This window comes from Gymnodraco acuticeps, unplaced genomic scaffold (assembly GCF_902827175.1).
Source record: "Gymnodraco acuticeps unplaced genomic scaffold, fGymAcu1.1, whole genome shotgun sequence".
NCBI lineage: Eukaryota > Metazoa > Chordata > Actinopteri > Perciformes > Bathydraconidae > Gymnodraco > Gymnodraco acuticeps.
In genome coordinates this window covers 376,153-397,107 of record NW_022991956.1, presented here as the reverse complement: position 1 = coordinate 397,107, position 20,955 = coordinate 376,153, and the positions used below count along the sequence as shown (strand labels likewise).

Genomic DNA, 20,955 nt, shown 5'->3' with positions numbered 1-20,955 from the left:
GGCAAAAGACAAAACTGAAAGGCAATTTAACAAAAAAAATGTTTTGCATTAAAACACCTATCTTGTCTTTCTATCCAATGAAATGAGCCGTGAATGTTTGACTGATTGACATTGTTTACGATCACCAACACATTTTTATATATTTCTTGCTTGATTAACCCTTAGATGCCCGAGTGACTGGACCCTACACTCGTCCATAAGTGGGTCAAAAAGGACCCGTATTAGAATAATGTGTTTTTATGCCATTTTTGTCATTTTGGTTAAGAAAAGTCACTTGTATTATATTTTCGTTCACACTAGAAATATTTTATATTTGATTTTTCACTATTGATCATTTTAGACATTTTTTAAAACGTTTTCCCGTAGGATCCCATAGAAAATGCATGCGGGTCATTTTTGACCCACTTATGGAAGCTTGGGGTAGAAATACAAAAACTACAATTTCTTAAAATGCATAAAATTAGAAATGGCATGATATCCAAAACGTGTTTTTTGAGGAATAGCTGGAATATGAAATGATAAAAAATGTAATTACAAAGATACTTCAAGAAAACCGGGTCAAAAAAGACCCACTTATGCATCTAAGGGTTAAGACCGCCTGTCTTCCTACTTCCTCTCCTTGGGGTCACTTCCTCACCTTTAAACGGATCCTCCTTTAATCTCTTGCCCTTCAGCCGTCTGCACCGGGTGTCAAATGATATCAACACGTCTTCTGTGATCTTCACCCATTGGAAAATTCAAGCCGTCAGTTTTCTGGCGTTGAATTTATGTACGAATTTAACACTAGCAGTCGTGGCTGTGAAGAATGTCTGATTAACGTCTCCTAAAACGCGCTAACCACACACTTCGCTTGGCAAACTTCCCCTAACTTTCCATTCTGTGCAGCACAAAGCCGCCGAGCCTCACACTCACCAATAAACCCTCTTTGTAAATCTCTGTCTGACGCATTCGCTTCTCACTAACACAACCCACTAAATAGCACAGCATTGTAACGATTACATTTCTCTGTGTGTTCACAGAGAAGAGGCGCGACCCTCCAAATGGTACGTTTTCAAATGTGTCCTGACGTTAGCTTCAGAAATAAACACGAGAGAGAAGTGTAGAGCGGGAATCAGACTTATATTTAGTAAGCGCTTTTCACAGACATAGTCACAAAGTGCTTCACAAAGCATTACAACATCATACAAATGAAGAAGTGCTAAAAACACAATACACAATAAAAATATAAAATAGAATAAACACAAGTTACCTAAACGCACAAGTTACCTAAACGCACAAGTTACCTAAACGCACAAGTTACCTAAACGCTGCCCAAACAGGAATGTAAATTTAGATCACAAAAAAACTTCTGGAACTTACAAATGAACTATTCAGTACAGCCCTAATTACAACGCAATTACACTCCAAGATATCACAGTGACCTTAAAGTGAGCTTCTTTCTATAAACTATGTGCCCTTCATGGCCCGCCCCTCTCTAATTATGATGACGTTACAGAAGGAATGCATTTGCAGAAACGCACACTTTGTTTGTGGACAAGCAGCACACACACAGCCTGGGGTCGAGCTGGAGGCTGACATGAAGCACGGTTTGAAACAGCTGGCTTATTAATACGTGTGAGCATGCACACACATTTCCACGTTCAGCTGATACTTCTATTTTAACAGCAGTTGGCCTGCGGATGCTTTTCGGGTCACGTGTGGTCAGATGCTGTCATTCGTGACGTAGCTAAACCACCGTGTAACTCGGAGCTGGTATAAACCATTTCTGGGATAATGGGTTGACTTTATTGACAGACTCTGCCTTGATATTCTGTTACAGCTTGTTTTCAGATCGTGCAAAGGAAAGGAGAATTAAAAGGATGCTTCGTCCGAGTCATGTTCCTGTCTTGGATTTGTCATTTCTGAGCATCTTGTGTTTGAATTGGTGCCAACGTCATCCATGCCTGACCCACAGGAGCACCTCCTCTCCGTCTCCATCTCCATCTGTCTCACTTTAGCTTCCATACGGCATCACATCCAAGTTCCTGTCTGTCATCTCCAATCTGCTTTCCGTCTATTCTGCCCTTTTCTCATCATTTCTGCCCCGTCATCGACTCTGTTCCTTTCCCTTTCCTGCCTTCATTTCTCCGTCTTCTTGTCTTCTCTCACCGTGCAGATCCATCATGTTTTCAACCCCCCCCCCCCCCCCTGAGATTAACGTGGGATTACGCACGGATGGGGTTTTAATGGGTTACGTAAAAAAAGAATCCAGCACTAAATCCAGAATGATTTGCTGGGATTAGATTCATTTGTGTGTTTTGCAGGGAGAGGGAGGAGGCGGTAGTGGAGGTTCGTGGGGGGGGGGGGGGGAATGTTCACTGCGAGCCAATCCGAGCAAAGATAATCTGACGGTGCTTCCCGCTGAGATGGAAAGTCAAAGGGATAGAAAATGATTGCAAAACAGATAGAAAATATGCGGAGCTCAGACACACGGATAAAGCAGGGACATTTGGTGAACAATTTGCATGGGAGGAAACTCTTGCTGTGATGGAAGGAATGTAAAAGGAAGTGGAAACTTAAAGTGCTGGCGGGCCCTTCTTACTTTCTGATGGCACTGCTGGATGTCTGCCCTCACAGCTCAGACAGCGTGTAAACTGTCTGATGAGGATATTACTTCAGTAAATGCACTAAGTCCGTCACAAGTTGGCTTATTTTCAGTGCTGGGGTTCTGGGAAACCTTTGCGATCATCGTTTGATTTTCATGAGAATCCTTTTCTCCGAGAAGACTGGACTCGATTCTGAAGAGAGAACAATTGGATTGCGCTTTTCCTCGATTTACAACGTCATATTAAAACGGAAGCTGCGTGTCAATGTTGGGAATGAGAATCTCCTGGATGTGACACACCATATTTCTTGTCGGAGAAACAATACCTTAGATCTTTCTGGAGACAAAACTCAACCAGAAGTCAGTTGTTGAACCCTGGATCTTCTTTGGACTCTCTATCTGAGATCTCTGTATCTCTCATGCCCTGCTAACATCTGCCACGATGATGTTCTGCACCACCTTCCTGTCCGCTCCCTCTGAGGATCCTAACTATGAAGTCAATGGAGGAGGAGGTGGAGGTTTGAGTCCAGGGAGCTGCCTGACCTCTTTACACTGCCTGGTTCTCCCTCAGGACGAACTGTACCCACCGAACGCTCCCGTCTCCGTTCCCTCCGGAGAGGGAGCTCAAAACCTGGTGGACAAAATGCTTTTAGGTGTCGGTATGAGTACCTGCAGGGCGAGAGAGGGAGGGTGTATTTGGGACCGGGTGAGGAGGCGACGCAGCCGCTCCCCCTCGCCATCGCCCAGCAAAACACCCAAAAGTCCATGTAGTGAAAGTTTCAAAGGTACGGAGGCAATGCTACCTCTTAATAGTGATTTAATCCACGTTGTTTGGCTGCACGTGTGTGACAGAGTTCCTGTGATTGTTTGTTAGCGGTTCACATTAGTGCGTAGTTATGTGTATCTTATCGCCTGCGTCCAGTCCAATTTAGTGTCGTCATGTAAAGAAGAAAAAGTGACTTATTCCTGTTCTTTAGATGTACAAAGGCAAAAAGTGCATCTATTATTCACATTCAAATAAATGTCATTGTTTGTCCGTTTTATGTTGGTAGTTGAGCAAACTTGGAATCTATGGGTTTTCTCTCCGACGGCAATTTAGTCTCAACGCCCAATATATCACACACCGGTCATCGTACAGTATACGTCTTTTAAAGCTAATAAAAAACGTAAATTCTTGACAGACCATAGCCAATGCTTTCAGAGCATCTTCTTCTGCCTCTTTAGCTCTCCACATGGAAACCCATTACCTATCAAAGCCCAAACGTGATTTGTCAATTCTACCCAGACTACAAACCAAAGCCAGAATGCCCTCTAATAAAAACATTTGCTGCATTGCTGCCAGATTTCGCATTTCATACCGTATGCAGATATCAGTTTAAGTCAGGACAACCCGGGTGTCATTACTGCCTGTCATGGCCTATTGGGAATAACATATCAAAGGAGTAAATGGCTACTAAAAAAATTCTACTAAAGAAATAACAAACTGAGTTATGATGATTGAGTGGACTTGCTTAAAAGGACTCAAAACTAAGACTAAAGGATGCTCACTAACACTGACGTTCTACAACATATTAAAGCTTTTATATCAATGACATTTTGAACTGTGCTTGTTATGTTTTGGTAATCTGTCATTTTGAACCTGAGGGTATTGTTTATAATCTCATTTATTTTAAGCCCAAATAAAATATCCAGCTTCTTTTTTGCCAAACATATATTTTAGTCTGCTTTGGAAACATTATTAGGCAAGGCCAAGTTTATTTATATAGCGCTTTTCAGCACGCGACAATTTCAAAGTGCTTTACAAAATTAAAATTATTTAAAGACATTCTAAGAATAAATACATTAAAAACACATTATATTAATGGCATTAAAAGCAAAGATAATCAAATAAACTCAACATTGTATACAACCCATGGTTAAATGGCATACTGCAGTGCGATCATGAACAGCTCGATTAAAAGCAGCGGCAAAAATATATGTTTTCAGTCTCGATTTGAAAATAGTAAGAGTTTCTGCGGACGTGCAGACCCGTCCCAGAAGACCTGAGACACCTTGATGGTTCATAATTATGTAGGAGATCGTTAATATACTTTGGTCCTAAACCATTCAGTGATTTTTGTTTTATTCATTACGTAACATAGTAATGCTGTCCCTAAAGAAGCTCCATGTTTGCTTTTCATAATAGACCTTGTTTCTGACCCTGTCTGTGTTTAAGAAGGTCATTTTATTCCACGTTAAAGTAGATTTAGTGCAAAACCCCACATCTAAGATTTCCCTCTTTATATTTCAGTGAAACAATTGACTGTTTTCCACACGTTGTATTATACATACCCTAATCTTTATTGTCTTTCATTCTCAAGGCCCGACGTTGCCCATGGCTACGGTGGACATCAAAAACCCAGAGATCAGCAACATGCAGCGTTACAACAACAACTCTCAGGTGAACAACATCGTGCACTCGGCATTCCCAAAGAGGGAGAAGAAGGACAAGTCCAAGAGAAAGAGGCTGACCAAGGCAGACATCGGCACTCCCAGCAACTTCCAGTGAGCCACATACATCTTTTAACAACTCTTTATCACATTGTAGGAGCCTAAATGCTCTAGCTGTCGTTTACATTTGTATCTCAGGCTTTGTGGAAAGACAATGAGGCTGAGCTCGGTTCAGAAATTGTCTTTTGTCCGTGTGGTCATGCTTTTGATTATTGTTTGTGCTACTTTGTTCATTTAACATCTTAAACTTTAACTTAAGTACAGACTTTTATACTTTAAACGCGTCAAAGTAGCCTAGTGACTTAATTTATTGGAAATTGAGCCACGTGTCATACCGTGATGCATATTGTGCCGTGTGGTTTTTGTGATCCTGCAAACTTTGAATGCATTCTGGCTATAGGCGAGAGAAACACATCCTGGTACTTTCCCTCTGCGCAAGGCCACGCCCCTTTTTGTGAGAAAACACTCGCTGTCATTTGATTGGCGGTAAATACAGATTCTGAAGTTTTCGCCTATTACATCGAAAAATATATAATACTGCACCTTTTGTATCTACAAGGAGCCCAATGATGAGGGTCAGACAGGCAAATAATGGAACAATGTTATTCGACGATCTGCTTCAATTTATAGTTTAATAGATATCATTTAAATGAATAGAGGATCGATGTCCGGTCAGTTTGGCAGGCAGCAGGCTTACATTAAAACTCATTCCTGAATTAAATCGATTATTTTACTGTCCTTTTTGTTGTTGTTGGAGGAAGTAAAGAAAATCCTTATCCTGGATAATTTGTTGTTGTTTAACTAGACCCTCCAGAAAAACGCGGGCAAAAATCCTTGATTATGCGATTAAACATGCGGGGGGTTTATGTGATTTTATGCGGTGAAGTTGCGAAATATGGTAAAAATTTAAATATTGCGCTGTCTTGTTTATTCTCTCTCACAACCTGCCACTAACGTTAAACCCCTTTACTATTCAATTAAACACATTCCATGTTTATTTATTGTAAAAGCAATTGGGCTATTTTAATCACACACACACACACACACACACACACACACACACACACACACACTTCTCCGCCTCATTCTGTTTTCATTTACTCGTTCGTTATCTGACCAGCTTCAATCTTGTAGGCTTCTCACCTCGTTTCTTGTAGCCCTCGAGGAGGTTTGGAGGTCGATGCCTCGGTGAACGTGGGTTGTTTGGCTTTCTTGTCCGCAGCAGCAGAAAGCATGTTCGAATGTTTGAATGAATCAAAGTGGGTCGTCACCGTCGATTTTCTCTTATGCTCCAACACACAGTTGCACCGGGGTGCCGAATAGTTTCCCCCACTTTCGTGCGAGACATCGGGGAACTGCTTTGCCCGGTCTTTAGCAGAAATGTTCGTCGGTAAATGAGATGGATTCGATTTTTTCATCTTGGTGTTTTCTCTCTCGTGTGAGTTCCACACGTTCACTCTACGGTGTTGTTTACCTTCTGTGATGCGCGAGCTGATGAAGTCGCGTCATCATCATCACTTCACGTCAAGACGAGTGCGGGGATTATGCGCCCTTTTAAAAATCTGCTCCATTTTGCTGATTATGCGGTAAATTATGCGATCGCGTTTTTCTGGAGGGTCTATTTAATGTGCAATCCACTGCACAGCAGCTTTAATACACGATGATAGCATTAAAATGATGATTAAATAGATCTGTTCAGTTCAAGACACAACTGCAGATTACACACAACAGCTCCATGACTGTAGGTCGTTGAGTTTATTCTACTTTCTTATATGACTCCTATATCCCATGCCCATATAAGGACTGGTGATCTGGACGAGGCTTTAATCCAGTCGGGAGTCCTTTAGATTCTAATCCTTTACAATGTGAGGAGTTATTGGTAACGCAGGAATATCGGAGTGATGCTTTCAGGAATAGTCCGAGGCAGCTTTCATATTCTTTTAAGCGATTCTGCAGGGTACCGCTGGGCCCTCTGGAATTCAAAAACAGAGGAGTGTATGGCTGCAATGTATTGAACTTCTACTTGTGTGTTTCTTCCCTATTTTGGGGATATGTGCTGCATTTATCTTCACCTTCTCACCAGCTCTCCCTTTCTCTTCTCTCACAGGCACATCGGGCACGTAGGATGGGATCCAAATACCGGTTTTGATGTAAGTGCAAAACAAGAATGTATTTGAAATGTGTTCATATTCTCACACATCGTATGCTGCCTCCAGATGTTCCGAAAACTTGGCCTCTTGGTGATCTGATCCTCAGTCACACTTCCCTCATACAGACAGACTCTTCAAATTGTATTTCGCCTACAAAAATATTAAACGGAGCTGCGCAGCCATCAGGAGGGTTACACAAGGATATATTTGAGAGGGAAGAGACTCAACCTGCATAATCCATGGACTCGCTCCCAAAAAAAGCCTCATCAGTAATTATAGCGTGCAGGATGACGAGCACCAGATCACACGGGTCAGAGGACTTACCGTCAGTAAATGAAAAAGATGAATTCAGATGATTTCATAACTTAAAGCTTTCAAGGACTGATTTAATTGGATGACGTCAGTCAATGTTTACGCCAGACCAGGGCTGAGAGGGCGTCCACCAAGTAGGGATGGGATTCGTTAAGGTTTTAACGGTACTGCTACGTTTATCGATCCGGTCTTTTAACGGTACTCTTATCGGTTCTTTCGGAGAAAAAAAATAAAACTAAACAAATTGTGAACAAAATTAACATTGTTTTTTATTTAAATTAAATAAATAATATTTCACATCAAAAGAAACAACAGTGTTTTAACAAATCGTATTAAATAATCTGATGACAGAACTCTGAACAGAATAGCTGAAACTTTAACAAACTAAATAACTCAGTTTCCTCTAATCATTAACCCGTGTTTGTATCATGGAGTTAACTCCGTGTGTTGCTGCTAGCATACAGAACACCTGACGTGGAAACGTTACTCGTGGATGGGGCTGCAGAGCTGCTAGAAAGACGGTCGAACCCGGTGCATTCCTCCGTCTGGATGTGGAGCACTTTTGATAAATGTTTAGACAAACTGCTCGTGTTACCGCCCTCACATGCTGAACACTTATTGCACTTTGGGTAACGAGCATTGTCCACCTCGACACGGCTATAGTTTAACCACCTCGGAGCGCGTTCTCTCCGCCATCTCCTCCGTGTGTGTGTGTGTGTGTGTTGCTGCATGTAGCAGCTGCGTGTGTGTGTAACCCGCCCCGCCCCCTCCCAAGCAGACGAGAGAGAGAGATCTCTCGACTGGATTGGAAAGATCGAAAATACTCAAAATAATCATAGATGCATTTTGCAGTCTTTTTGCGTATTAGAAACGGAGTTGGGGACACTAAGACTGTAATGTTTGTGTAGCAATAATACATAGGCTATGACATATTTTTGACATGTCCCATTTTTTCCCCTCAAACTGTGGGTTTTCTCTGGAAGTTTTTCCTTGTACGATGTGAGGGTCTAAGGACAGAGGGTCTAAGGACAGAGGGTCTAAGGATAGAGGGTGTCGTTTTTCTCATACTGATATTCTGAACAATCTGTGCTGTTGTATTTGCTGTAAAGTGTCTCTACTGTAGGCTAATTTTATTATATGTACAGCACTTTGGCTCGACCAAAAATCGTTTATAAATGTGCTCTATAAATAAAACTTGATTTGATTTGATGTCTCCACGGGTAATCTGTGACGTTTCGGTCTCTCAAAAGTTGGGCCATTTTGTCCTCTAGCGCCACTGAGCAGCTCTCATTGGAAAGAACGAGACCCCGCCTCCCACGCTGTATCCAGTTCTTATTATACATCCATGGCGTCCACCCCGAGAGCGGGAGGTGTGACGGCACGTGACTTGAATTTTTAATTGAGCCGTCCCTTATAGATACTATCTCTTTGCGTATTAGTGATGGGAATTCCTGCTCTTCTTAGTGAGCCGGATCATTTGGCTCGGCTCACTAAGAAGAGCCGGCTCCCAAACGGCTCTTCATGTTACCACAGTTTACCACGGAGCCTCTGTTTCGCCGCTGCGAGGCTCCGGCGCTCGCAGTTCACGCTCCACTAGCAGCCCCCGTCGAGGCTCGCCGGCAGTACACTTTCCGTCACAGGAACACGCTTTGCTGGCGGCGAAAATAATCCCACCAGACTCCTTTGCCCCTCCAACAGAGGGATGTCCTTTTTCCTTTTCGTCATTTCAAGCGATAACAACTCTCGATCTTCTCTCGAATTATAACATTTTTTGGACGCCCTCGGCTCGAGTCAAATGACGGCAAGACGCCCCCCTGGCGGAGACGCTGACGTCAGTTGAATAAAGCTTGATCGCCTTTAAAACCCTCACGAAATGAGCACGGGATATCTTTCATGGTCTTACTGCTACGTTAATTATCTCTTCTTTCCTAACCTTACACCAAAGGTAATGTAGGTAAAGAACTTCATATAGAAGTGATAATCCACCCAGAAAGTATTAAACACTTTAAAAAGTCTAGAGTTTTCTTAGTATAGCTCAGCAACTGGAATCCACGTTAGTAATAATGGACATAAACAGTGACATGAGGAAGGAAATACATGTACATTCTGAAGAATAGGATCTAAAGTAGAAAGCATAGAGCAAATTCAATGTGATACAAAGGAGTAAGAATAAGTACAAAATGATATGTATTACTTATTCAGACTGCTTTATAGTGTAAAATCCATCTATATTAAACATGTTTATATATTTATATAGCATACCGTTCCTTTCTCTTAAATCATAACCCCACTCTGTCTGAAACTTTTTTTTTTGCTTACATTTTAAAGTACTTTTCTTGCTATACATCCAATCCAACTTTATTTACATAGCACTTTAAAACCTTCAGACCAAAGTGCTGTACAGAGAGATAAGCTCACAAAACAATAAATACATTTAAAATAACAGATACAAACACAAAACAAACCAGAATAAACGTAATAATTAAAAAATTAAAAACAGCCATATAATAAAAACAATAGACCACTGAAAGCAAATAAAAGCAACAATCTACTTGTTTACGAATGCTAAGGAGAAGAGGTGGGTTTTAAGATGGGATTTAAAAACAGACGGTGTGGGAGCCTGTCTGATTAACAAGGGCAGGTCGTTCCACAGTTGATTTGTGCAGGTACAGGATATAGAGGCACCGTCATCAATACCCAGGATAGTGTATTATTCAGAGCACTATATAATATATATAACGTAGCAAATAATGATCATTCAATAAGGATTTCTTCCTGGTTGGCTCACAGAAAGAAAATCCCTGGTAGTGTTACCCCACGCCACCAGGGGGCAGCATAACAGCTAGTATTATTATTGTAGTTTTTTAAATAATTTGTAGTTTATTGAAAATCTACTTTTCTGAAGTTGTCTTCACAGACGAGACAAAGGATTCACAAATACTTTTTTTTAAATGTCTGATTCTGATTTAACGGCACAGAATCAGCTGATGAGTTTTTCCTCTCAGTTGAAACAAAGTTTGATGTTAATACAGTTTGGAGCAAATGTGCCCCAATGAGAATGATCCATTGTATCTCTGTTACATTTTAGACCATTTTTTTAATAATTCAGTACAATAATCCACAAATCTGGTTTCCTCCTTCAGTTGAATAACTTGGACCCAGAGCTGAAGAATCTGTTCGACATGTGCGGCATCTCCGAGGCTCAGCTGAAGGACAAGGAGACCTCCAAGGTCATCTACGACTTCATCGAGAAGAAGGGAGGTGTAGAAGCTGTCAAAAATGAGCTACGGAGACAAGGTAACGCTCTTTAGAAATACAGATGGTGTTCGGGCCTGGAAAGATAAAATAGATTATATTCTCGTTGAAACAAAAGAGGGGAAATCCAACACTTTTGACAGTAATCTAACTGGTCGTGTTGTCCTCAGGTCCGCCCAGCTGGAGCGGTAGGTTCCTCCGCATGCTGCTCTGCATGTCAACTTTAAATGATAGTGTTTGACGTTTTTGCTGTTACTAAGTTAAGTCATTGTTTGCCCTTTGGTTTGTTCTTGAGTTTGGTTTTTGATCATTATCTGACCCGCGAGACATTAAATATCGTTGTGGCGGATCAATTCAGACTAGATTGAGTCGCTGAGAGGCTAAACTTGGCTTAAGGCTGTGAGGCGTTTTCAAAAAGCTGAAAGGTTAATCATGTTTCATAAACAAAAAGGAAACCTACGATAACATAGGACCACACGGTCAGCAGAAAAATCAAATCAGCAAATGCTCACCCTCTAAAAAACACACCCCCGGAAGTGCTAAACAAATACAAATAAAAGTGGTGTAACAAACGGCAGGGTGTCCGCGGGGTCTTAAAAGTTGATAAATCAATTTAGAGAAAATGAAGGCTATTAAAAAGTATTAAACGTCATTTTCTAAGGTATTACATTTTGTAGCTTGTTTTCAATAAGTATATAAATGGTCCAAAGAGGTTGGTCTCTACAGTCTGCCTGAATGTAATCATGGCGTAGGTGTGTAGTGTGATTCTGTGTAGTTTATTGATGGCATCCCGTTGGGTTTGACGTCATCTGAACAGGACATCGCGCGCTCACTGCTTGATAGCGCGAAGGTCCGTTTACGCCGGTTGTTAAGCAACATCGTTACGGGGAAATGCAAGTCTGCGTCCAAATGGTTGGAAGATAAGGAGGAAGGACAATCAATACTGTATATAGTCAATGTGAGGTCAAGTGTGTCGCCAAGGTAACCGGTTAGAACTCCAAGTGGCGATGAGGTCTTCAAATGTATGGAAAGGGTCTTTAAAAAGGTCTTAAAAGGTCTTACATCTGACTTCAGGATTCCTGCATCGACCCTGAAACGATAATAAAACGACAAATAAACTCAGGCTTAATAGCATTTTGGCTCCTAGTTTCTAACAGCAGGTGAAGGCTGCCCCTTGTGGTGTGTACATATAACTGCACGATGCATTTTTGACAGTGCTGTGAAATTCTTTGTGATCATCCAGATCTTCTGTCTGTCCCTTTTCTATGAACTTTTGGATCAAGTGTAAAGAGGACATGAGAGGAGATCTGGGTGTTGCTCCCGGCTGCAGTGTGCTCTCTGACTGATGATCATAGATAGATTTAAAAACATAGTTACAAAGTGCTTTCACGTGAAAATACACAGAGAGCAAGTGAACTAAACGACAGCATCTAAAGATAAAGACACAGTCAAACAGATAGACAATAATTACATAATGATATTGAAGTGACTGTTGTTTAAATCTTAATGTGTGCATAGTATGTATAAATGTGTCAGTTGATTGTGTATATATAGGTGTATACATGTTTTTATACATATTTTGTATTCGGGATTGTGGGAAACCGTATTTCGATCTCTCTGTCTGGACACACAAACTGAAAGATTGACAATAAAGTTGACTTTGATTAAAAATAAATGAAAAATAAAAATCAGATAAAATGTCACCGGTACTAAATATGCAATTTCTTAAAGTTGTCTGTTTATCGTCTTTTATCTCCAGCTCCTCCTCCTCCTCCATCCCGAGGCGGCCCTCCTCCTCCTCCCCCCCCCCCCACCACACCTCAGCTCCTCCCCCCCCCCTCCTCCCGCGCGGGGTCGAGGAGCCCCTCCGCCTCCCCCCCCCTCCAGAGCTCCTGTGTCCGCGCCCCCTCCTCCTCCTCCTCCTCCATCCCGACCGGGCATGTCCGCTCCGCCTCCTCCGCCGCCTCCTCCCAGCAGAGGCTCCCTCCCTCCTCCCCCTCCTCCCCGCCCACGCCTCGATCCACGTGGCTCCTCCCCCTCCGCCTCCTCCTGCCTCGATGGAAGGACCCCCGCCTCCCCCTCCTCCTCCACCTCCTCCTGGTCCTCCTCCCCCCCCCCCCCCCCCCCCCCCATGGAGGCTAACGGAGGAGAGGTGCCCAAGTCGGCCCTGCTGAGTCAGATCAGAGAGGGACGCCAGCTGAAGAAGGTGGAGCAGAAAGAGCGGCCGGTGTCCAACAACACGGGCAGAGACTCGCTTCTGGTGCAAATCCGACAAGGAATCCAACTCAAAGTGGTCAGCAGCCAATCAAATATCAGAGATCAGAATCAGAAATCATTTATTAGTCCCGCAGCGGGGAAATGCATAACATTTATATTCAGTTTCATATTTAATATTCCATCCCTCACATACTTATGTATATCAAATAACTTGCTTTATATTTTGTTATTGTTCATTTGTAAATTCAACATGTGTATTTTTCTACTTTCTTGTTTATTTCTCGTCTTTTTTTGTATTGTACAAAATGTCTTTTATGCTGCTGCAACACTAAATATTTCACAAATTGGGATCAATAAAGTATTATCTTATCTAGGGATGCTCCGATCGATATCGGCCGATACTCACTCTCTGCCGATCGATCGGTGCTTTCTAAAAATGCCGATCGCGAGAGCTGATCGCATGATGTAAAATGATGACGTAAAATACATGACACTTTTCTCTGTGCGGCAAAACAAGCTCGACAAAATGGCTTCACCGGTCTGGCAGTATTTTAAGGTGTCCGAAAATGACAATAAATAGCGGTATGCAACGTGTGTGAAGCAGAAACACACACTAAGAGTTAGACCTAACACACTTAGCTATTTGATCTACCTCTGGAACAAGCTAAACTACATATATTTATTCTTCACTGTCGGGTCACTCATTACTGGATCAGTGAGCTGCATGAGACGATACTGACAGGCTGTCAGGAGGGAGAGAGAGAGACCGCTCATTTCTCCCGTATATCCAAAGTTAATGTAAACTTGAATAATGTACTTCATTTGAATGTAATAATTATGTTGTTTGTGGAAGCGCCAGTGAATGAGCATTAGCTGAGTTGTAAACATCACTTTAAATGGAAGATCCCCATAGGCCCCGCCCACTCGATCGGTATTGGCCGATACTGATTCCGGCAATCGGCCCCAAAATTGGCGATCGGAGCATCCCTACTCTTATCTTATAACAGCAAAAGTGACATAGCAGATACAAAGTAGTACACTAATAATGCAAGTGCATTTTCAGACTTGATCCGACAAAACATTTTAATCGTTACGGTATCGTATGTTAATAGAGAAAAGCACACATTAGACATTTAAATAATAGACAATAAGTACACAACCATGTCTAAAAAATGAGTAGCAGCAATTAGAAGGTGACATATATACATATTAAACTATTGAGACCTTTATACAAATGAAAAGTTGAAAATATGTTTTCATCTTTACCCTGTGCTTTAACTCGTTTATCGCTTCTTCACAGAGAGAGGAAAATAGCGATTCGGCTCCTTCCACCCCCGCCCTGTCGGCAGGCATCGTGGGGGCCCCTGATGGAGGTGATGCAGAAACGCAGCAAGGCCATTCACTCCTCAGGTAAAGACACACAAACATCCACCATCTACCTGACCATCAACTCTCTTATAATCTTTGTTCTCTGCACAGTAGAAAGTGTACATTCTGTCATAAGTACACTTAATATTTACTTAACATTATTCACTTTAGTCCAAAGCAACGAGTCAAACAAAACTGTCTTAACACAGCACAGTACCTGGAATCCATGTTAGTAATAATGAACATAAACAGTGACATTTGGAAGGAAATGCATGTCAAATCTACAGATGAGGGTCTTAACATTTGGGCTTATTGTCACAAATAAGTACAAAATACATACAAATACATGAAAATAAGTAGAAAACAGCTAATTCAAAATGTTTGAAAAGGAGTAAGAATAAGTACAAAATGATATTACTCAAATTAATTTATATTCAGACTGTGCTTCAGGTGTAATATCCAATCTACATCAAACATGTATATCAGTGGCGAACCGTCAGGGCCTTCAAGGTATTCAGAGAATAAATGAGAATGGTATCTGTGTTGTTGATCTGTAATATCAGTGTTACGTTGATTTGTTTGTCCTTCTCGCTCCATGCACTACGCATGTCAGTGGTTTTGTGTTCGAAAAAAAAAAGCAAAAAATCAGATATTTGGTAGAATATCCTTCAACCATGGTATTCTATATCCTTGATAGAATACAAGGTTCAAGGTTCTTTATTTGTCATACGAACATAGCTACAGTGTAGTTATGCCGATGAAAATCTTAGGTCACAAGCTTCTCCAACAGTGCAACACAATAATACAGATAAACAGAAAAATATAGTGCAAGTAAATATTAAAACCTGGCCGTTGCACTGAATGAGAGCGTACCTTTGGACTGACAGTTTGATCAACCAATCATATATTGATTTGTAGCCAATGGGCGTATTCTTTCAGAGTCTCTCTCGGTTCCAGGTTACTCTAGAAGGCCCGCTAGTTAACTGGAGAGTCAGAGGATCTAGATCAGGGGTGTCAAACTCAATTTCCTCCCGGGCCACATTAGCATCATGGTTGCACTCAAAGGGCCGGTTGTAACTATATAAATATATAATATATATAAAATAATGTATTATATTACATAATTTCCTGTGCATTGGATTATTATCGGATAGGGTAATAACTTCATAATTAACTACGTCTGAAAGCAGAAGTCTAGGGCAAATAATTGCAAGTTTCTTCAGTGTGCATGTCACAAAACAAGATGCATTGTGGGACATGTAGTTTATGGGCAATGTGCCTCTGTAAAGTGGCATGTAACCGTATAATAAACGTATTATATTCTTTGCATGCTCTTGCGGGCCACATTAAATGAAGTTGCGGGCCGGATTTGGCCCCCGGGCCTTGAGTTTGACACCCCTGGTCTAAATGAATGCCACGAAGCAATTCATGCCATTTGATTGTTTTTAACGTTGAAATGGCGAGAGCAACAGGTGAAGATGAAGTTGTTGCGGAATTGTTGTGAGTACCCTTTTCAAGACGACAATTCAGTGAGAAGACGGACATTATAACGGCGCGGCGGAGTGTGTGTGTGTCTACAGAAGGTCCAGTTGTGATAGACACGGTTCGCCACTGATATATTAATATACATATATATTAAGTTCTGATTATTTCACTATTAATTTGAGTGGATTGAGAAGTTTACCTTGCCTCTTAATCCTCTATAAATGGAGCAGTTTGTTGACATTATGCGTCACTAACTGTAAGTCAAATGACTCACTGTCGCCCAAAAATAAATTAGACTTTCACCACTTCCTCTTCGGTCTCGAACATCCCTCTTGGTTCCTTTTTCTCTATTGGGGAAATACTTCTTCCCTCAAAGTAAGAACATAGAAAGTGATATCCTTTTCAACAGACAGAAGGAAATTACACATTTTTTCTTGCTGCTATAAATCCATCTGTATTTGTCTGGAGAATACACATTGTTTGATATCTCTTCTTCTCTCCCACAGATGAAGACGATGACGATGAAGATGATGAGGACTTTGAGGATGATGATGAGTGGGAGGACTAGCGATATTTCATCTTTTGTTCCTACCCTCCCTTATCCGTGGATGACACTAAAATAGTTCTTAAAAGAAACTTTAATTACAAAACTCTAACTGTAAATGTTCCATCAACTTGCTGTATATTTGTGTTGCCTTTTATGCTTCTTTTTTATTATTAATCTGTGCATTACCTCATTTAATCTGTGATTGTTTGACATTTTCATATTTTAGGTCGTTGTTTCTCTATCTCCATCTTGTCTGCCGGCTCCATAATGTGTCTTGATTGCAACATTTTAGCCGTTTTCCCATCTCTCTGCATCCTTACCTCCATCTGTCGCTTCATATCTGCCTCCTCTCACACGTATCCTCTTCCATGTCCCCAGATTAACGCGGGCAATTCTTCAGGAAATTGTCTATTTAACCTTTTCTTTAGGTCAGTGAGTGAAGGGAGGGCTTAGTCGCCTCAAATCCTTCATCAATTGTGTCTTCAATGTCCGTCAGAAGGGAAAAAACTATTTTCATAACCTATTGCTCTCTAGTTTATTTGTACTTATTCAAAGGAACCTAGTTTAGCACTCGTATTTTCTTAAAAGAAAGAAGGAAAAAAATACTGAAATGCTCTTTTTTGGAATATATAGCTTCATTCGCTGTCGACTGTACATTTGCTCCAGAGTTTGAGTCTTGTTATATTTTTGCACAGATTGAAAGAGGAGACTCGGCGCTTGAATACAGGACATTTTCAGATCTGTATCATTTTGGAACATAAGCTTTAAGAAATGAGGACATTAAGCATTTAAAACCCAATACACTACAAACAGTATAGCCTACACATGTAGGTAGCCCACAGTGTTATGGTCGGCTATTCATTGTGAATTATTGTTATTTTTTTGTTACTGTTACACTACAGGTTCAATTGAAATTGTGCTTCTTTTCTTTTTATCTTTTTTTCGGAGTATTAATAAATGACTGTTTGTTGGAATCAGGTCATTCATTATGTAATAGCCTAAAGACATTTTAGTTTTACAAACCTGATGCTTGTACCGGGTCCATGTCCATATTCTACCGTAGGCCCAGGGGCGCCGCCAGGGATTTTGGGCCCCATGAAAAGATATCACATTGGTTACTTAAATTGTTTTTTTCTTAATGTTCTAAAATTCTTTTGAGCCCCTGTCAGTCACGGGCCCTTAGAATCGTCCTAACTTTTCACCCCCTTACGTCTCCCCTGCGTAGGCCTACAGAAACGGTGAGGATAAAGTGTTTTTCCTGTAGACACCAAGTGCTGACAATTTAGGGAGAAATAACAGATCTATTGCACTATTCAAAAAAAGTATCAATATTTTCTATCCTGTAAATCATGAGGTAGAAACGGCTTATTAAAAATAACTAAGTGCGCAATTATTCCCTGAAAATACCAAATAGATACTGACGTGTATTTCATCTTTAATAAATCCTATTTACATAATTACTAGCTGCTTCTTTTTTTAATAAGACAATCATAGTGGCATGACATGAACGAAGTTAGTAATCTTCCCTCTATCATTTTATTTCAGCAGAAGGTATGGTTTTATGGCCTATGATGCGGACACTCTGCAGTTAGCATTGCTTGCTAAGCTAAACTGTAACTTGCTTAAGAGGCAAGAGCAGCTGCTTAAAACACATGTGGGTCATTCCAGAATTGGAGGACATTTCATGTCCCCCATATAAAAATGTTAATAATCCATGCCCTAAAAGCTAAAACATGCACTTGTGTTAAACATACTTGTTTAACACAAATTGTATTGTTAGACAAAATGTATATAAAGTTGTAGAAAAAGTGGTTTCAAAATATTATTTAAATGATCAAATAGCTCTCGAACATCCCCTAAAATGGCATTGTTCTCTTGTCCCCACTTCTTGGTGACCAACTTGCATGTCAAATATAAATATAACATTTAAAATAGGGATTTTATTTACTTTTTTTGGTATTATTCTCTTGATATATGTCTCTTGTAATGGTAAAATGTATTTGTTAAATCATAAACATATTTTAAATAACAGTAATTTTGCACAGAAGGTGTGTCCCTCAACATGCGTTCAACCCTGTTACCCAAACCTTTTTAGATTGGCAGAGGAAGTGAAAAAACTGTAAGTCAAATGACACAGTGGAAAGGACATCAGCAAGCCATGTGCTAGGGCCATGGGTAGACCACAACTAAGTCCTCTCTTTTATCTTTCATATTTTTACAATCTTTTCAGTCTTAAAAGAGTGTGGCACTCTGACCCACTCAACCCTGTTACTGATATTATCAGAATGAAGCATATTATTTTCAAAGTTATCTTTCTTTCATTAAATATCCAAGTTTGTCCTTGCCTTGAAAGTAGCATTACATCTAGCAATAATTCCTGAGGTTAAAGCTCAAATTAGCATTGATTTCCAACCCTGTTACTATAATTAGAGTAACAGGGTAATTCTTCATTGGAAAATATACATGTGATGCCTTCGCTGGGAAAATCACTTTTCTGATGGTTTATTATCTGTTTTTCCTAAATACATTAAAAAAAATTATAAAATAAAAGGTTCATTTTTCAAAAATGTTGGTGTCTAAATTGTCCTGCAATTCTGGAATGGCCCATGTAACAATTACATCAAAACCTACTACAATGGTAGCACAAATGGAGAAAAACGATGTATTTAATCGAACAATATCTAGCTAAAGTTAGCTAGCATTAGCCTGTATGCTACCTGGTCACACCAGACCAGGCTTTAGCAGCAAGAGTGTATTGCTACACAATTATTCCTAAATAATTCAAACCGTTTTAATTCCTCAATTTAATCTTTGCGTTAAATCGCTCTTAACTGCTAACCCCATCTTACTTTTAAGTCGTAAATATAAATCTTGGCCTTCCAGTCTGCCATGTTAGCCTTTTTTACACATGCTAACAAGTTGCATGCTAATATTGCCATCATATTTTAAATTTTGGTTTTTGCAGATTTAATACAAAACGTCTTTACCACGGTGTAACAAAGCTCCAACAAACACACAGTGGCCGGTCAAAATGTGTTTTCTTTTTCACTGTTTAAATTATTTGTCTTTTAGAGACACATTTCCACTTGTTTGATGTAAGAAATTACCTTTGTTAAGATATGTTTAGGGGGAAACCTAGCCATGTTGTTGCTAATGTTAGCTTCTATAGCGGTTAATAAGATTACATTACATTACATTACATTGCATTTAGCTGACGCTTTTATCCAAAGCGACTTACAATAAGTGCGTTCGTCCAACAAAATACAACTTGAAAGATGTTATGGACTCCAAGCCTTATCAGTGAGGCGTGACAAATAATGAATTCTTATTTTGTTCACTCCAATAAAAGGTTGGTATTTACATACACTTGCATTTTGGCTTCCTCTACCTTCAAAGCCTCTGATATAGATGTGCCTTAACAAAACGTGTTTTTAGGATTCATAATTTCCAGTGTTAAAGAGGGCAATGATGTCTGTCAAGGTTACAATTTGAGTATACGCATGGGGGGGGGGGGGGGGGGGTGTGTGTGATGGATACAGGATCATCACCTGCAGTAGACAGGCATTGGACAGATCTGGGAACAGCTGAGCAGAGGATTATCACACTCTTTACTTCTACATCAACAACTGAGCCAGGTAGAAGTAAAGCTGTGTGTATGACTGTTTATCAGGGCCAATGGATGTAGGATAAAATAAAAAATAAAAAAATATTGAGAGGGGTAATATTACTAATGAAAATCACAAAATAGCTCCACTTTCCAAGGTTAGATCAACGCCATGCTGTGTGTTTTATGCAATAGGAATTATGATGAGGAAAAAACATGTTTTATCACCTGTTGTTTTCCTGGTAGTTTGTGGCTTTCATTTCAGGGATGTTTTTCTGGGAATGTAAGACTTCGTTTTATTTCCTTCCTTCATTTTAACTCCCTTAGTGACCCTTAAAAACCATCATAACAATTTAACAGTTCAAACTGTATATCCAATTTCTCAAAAGAAGAGGTACATTTGTTTAAGTGTAAAAGTTGCACTTCCAACAATATTATAAAAAGTCATTGAAAAAATTGACCTTAATTAACTGTCACTGTCACAATAACGACCACGACAATTATACGCCGGTACCATTTATTTTTAGGTGATGGTCCTCATCAGCTTTAGTCCTGTGTGCTGCAGAGTTTATGAGGGGATTAGAGCGGTATTACACTTTCCACGAGTGTGTCAGCAAGGCTTGCTTCCATAGAGACCCCCCTCCCCCTGAACAACACACACAATACAATACACACAAGCATTTATAGAAGTGATGTGGCACTATTTGCCTTTAGATTCTTTCCATTTTACCACTCATTGTTCACTTTGTGGCTGTTGACGGGTATTATATACTGCTTTTATGTCTCTTACATCACCTTGGGACTCTTTTTTTTGGGAGAAAGTGCCTCATAATGTCTGATACAATTTACACAATTATTATTGCTGTTACGATGCAGCAAGACATTAAATAATCTGATTTTAGCTGAGTAGGAATCTTAAGGCAACTCTTAGTGAAATTGCCTT

General features: G+C 40.3%; 1 protein-coding gene across 1 annotated transcript in view; it reads left to right on the top strand.

Moving 5' to 3' along the window:
• Positions 1–17,382, top strand: part of LOC117535980 (neural Wiskott-Aldrich syndrome protein-like) — a 29,785-nt gene extending 12,403 nt beyond the window's left edge. Inside the window, 11 exon segments of the mRNA XM_034200669.1 lie at positions 1,020–1,043; positions 4,945–5,128; positions 7,182–7,224; positions 10,680–10,833; positions 12,551–12,591; positions 12,593–12,793; positions 12,795–12,899; positions 12,902–13,084; positions 14,309–14,371; positions 14,373–14,418; positions 16,368–17,382. Coding sequence (XP_034056560.1) covers positions 1,020–1,043; positions 4,945–5,128; positions 7,182–7,224; positions 10,680–10,833; positions 12,551–12,591; positions 12,593–12,793; positions 12,795–12,899; positions 12,902–13,084; positions 14,309–14,371; positions 14,373–14,418; positions 16,368–16,429 — 1,106 coding nt within the window. The 3' untranslated portion in view covers positions 16,430–17,382.
• The last annotated feature ends 3,573 nt before the right edge of the window (positions 17,383–20,955 follow it).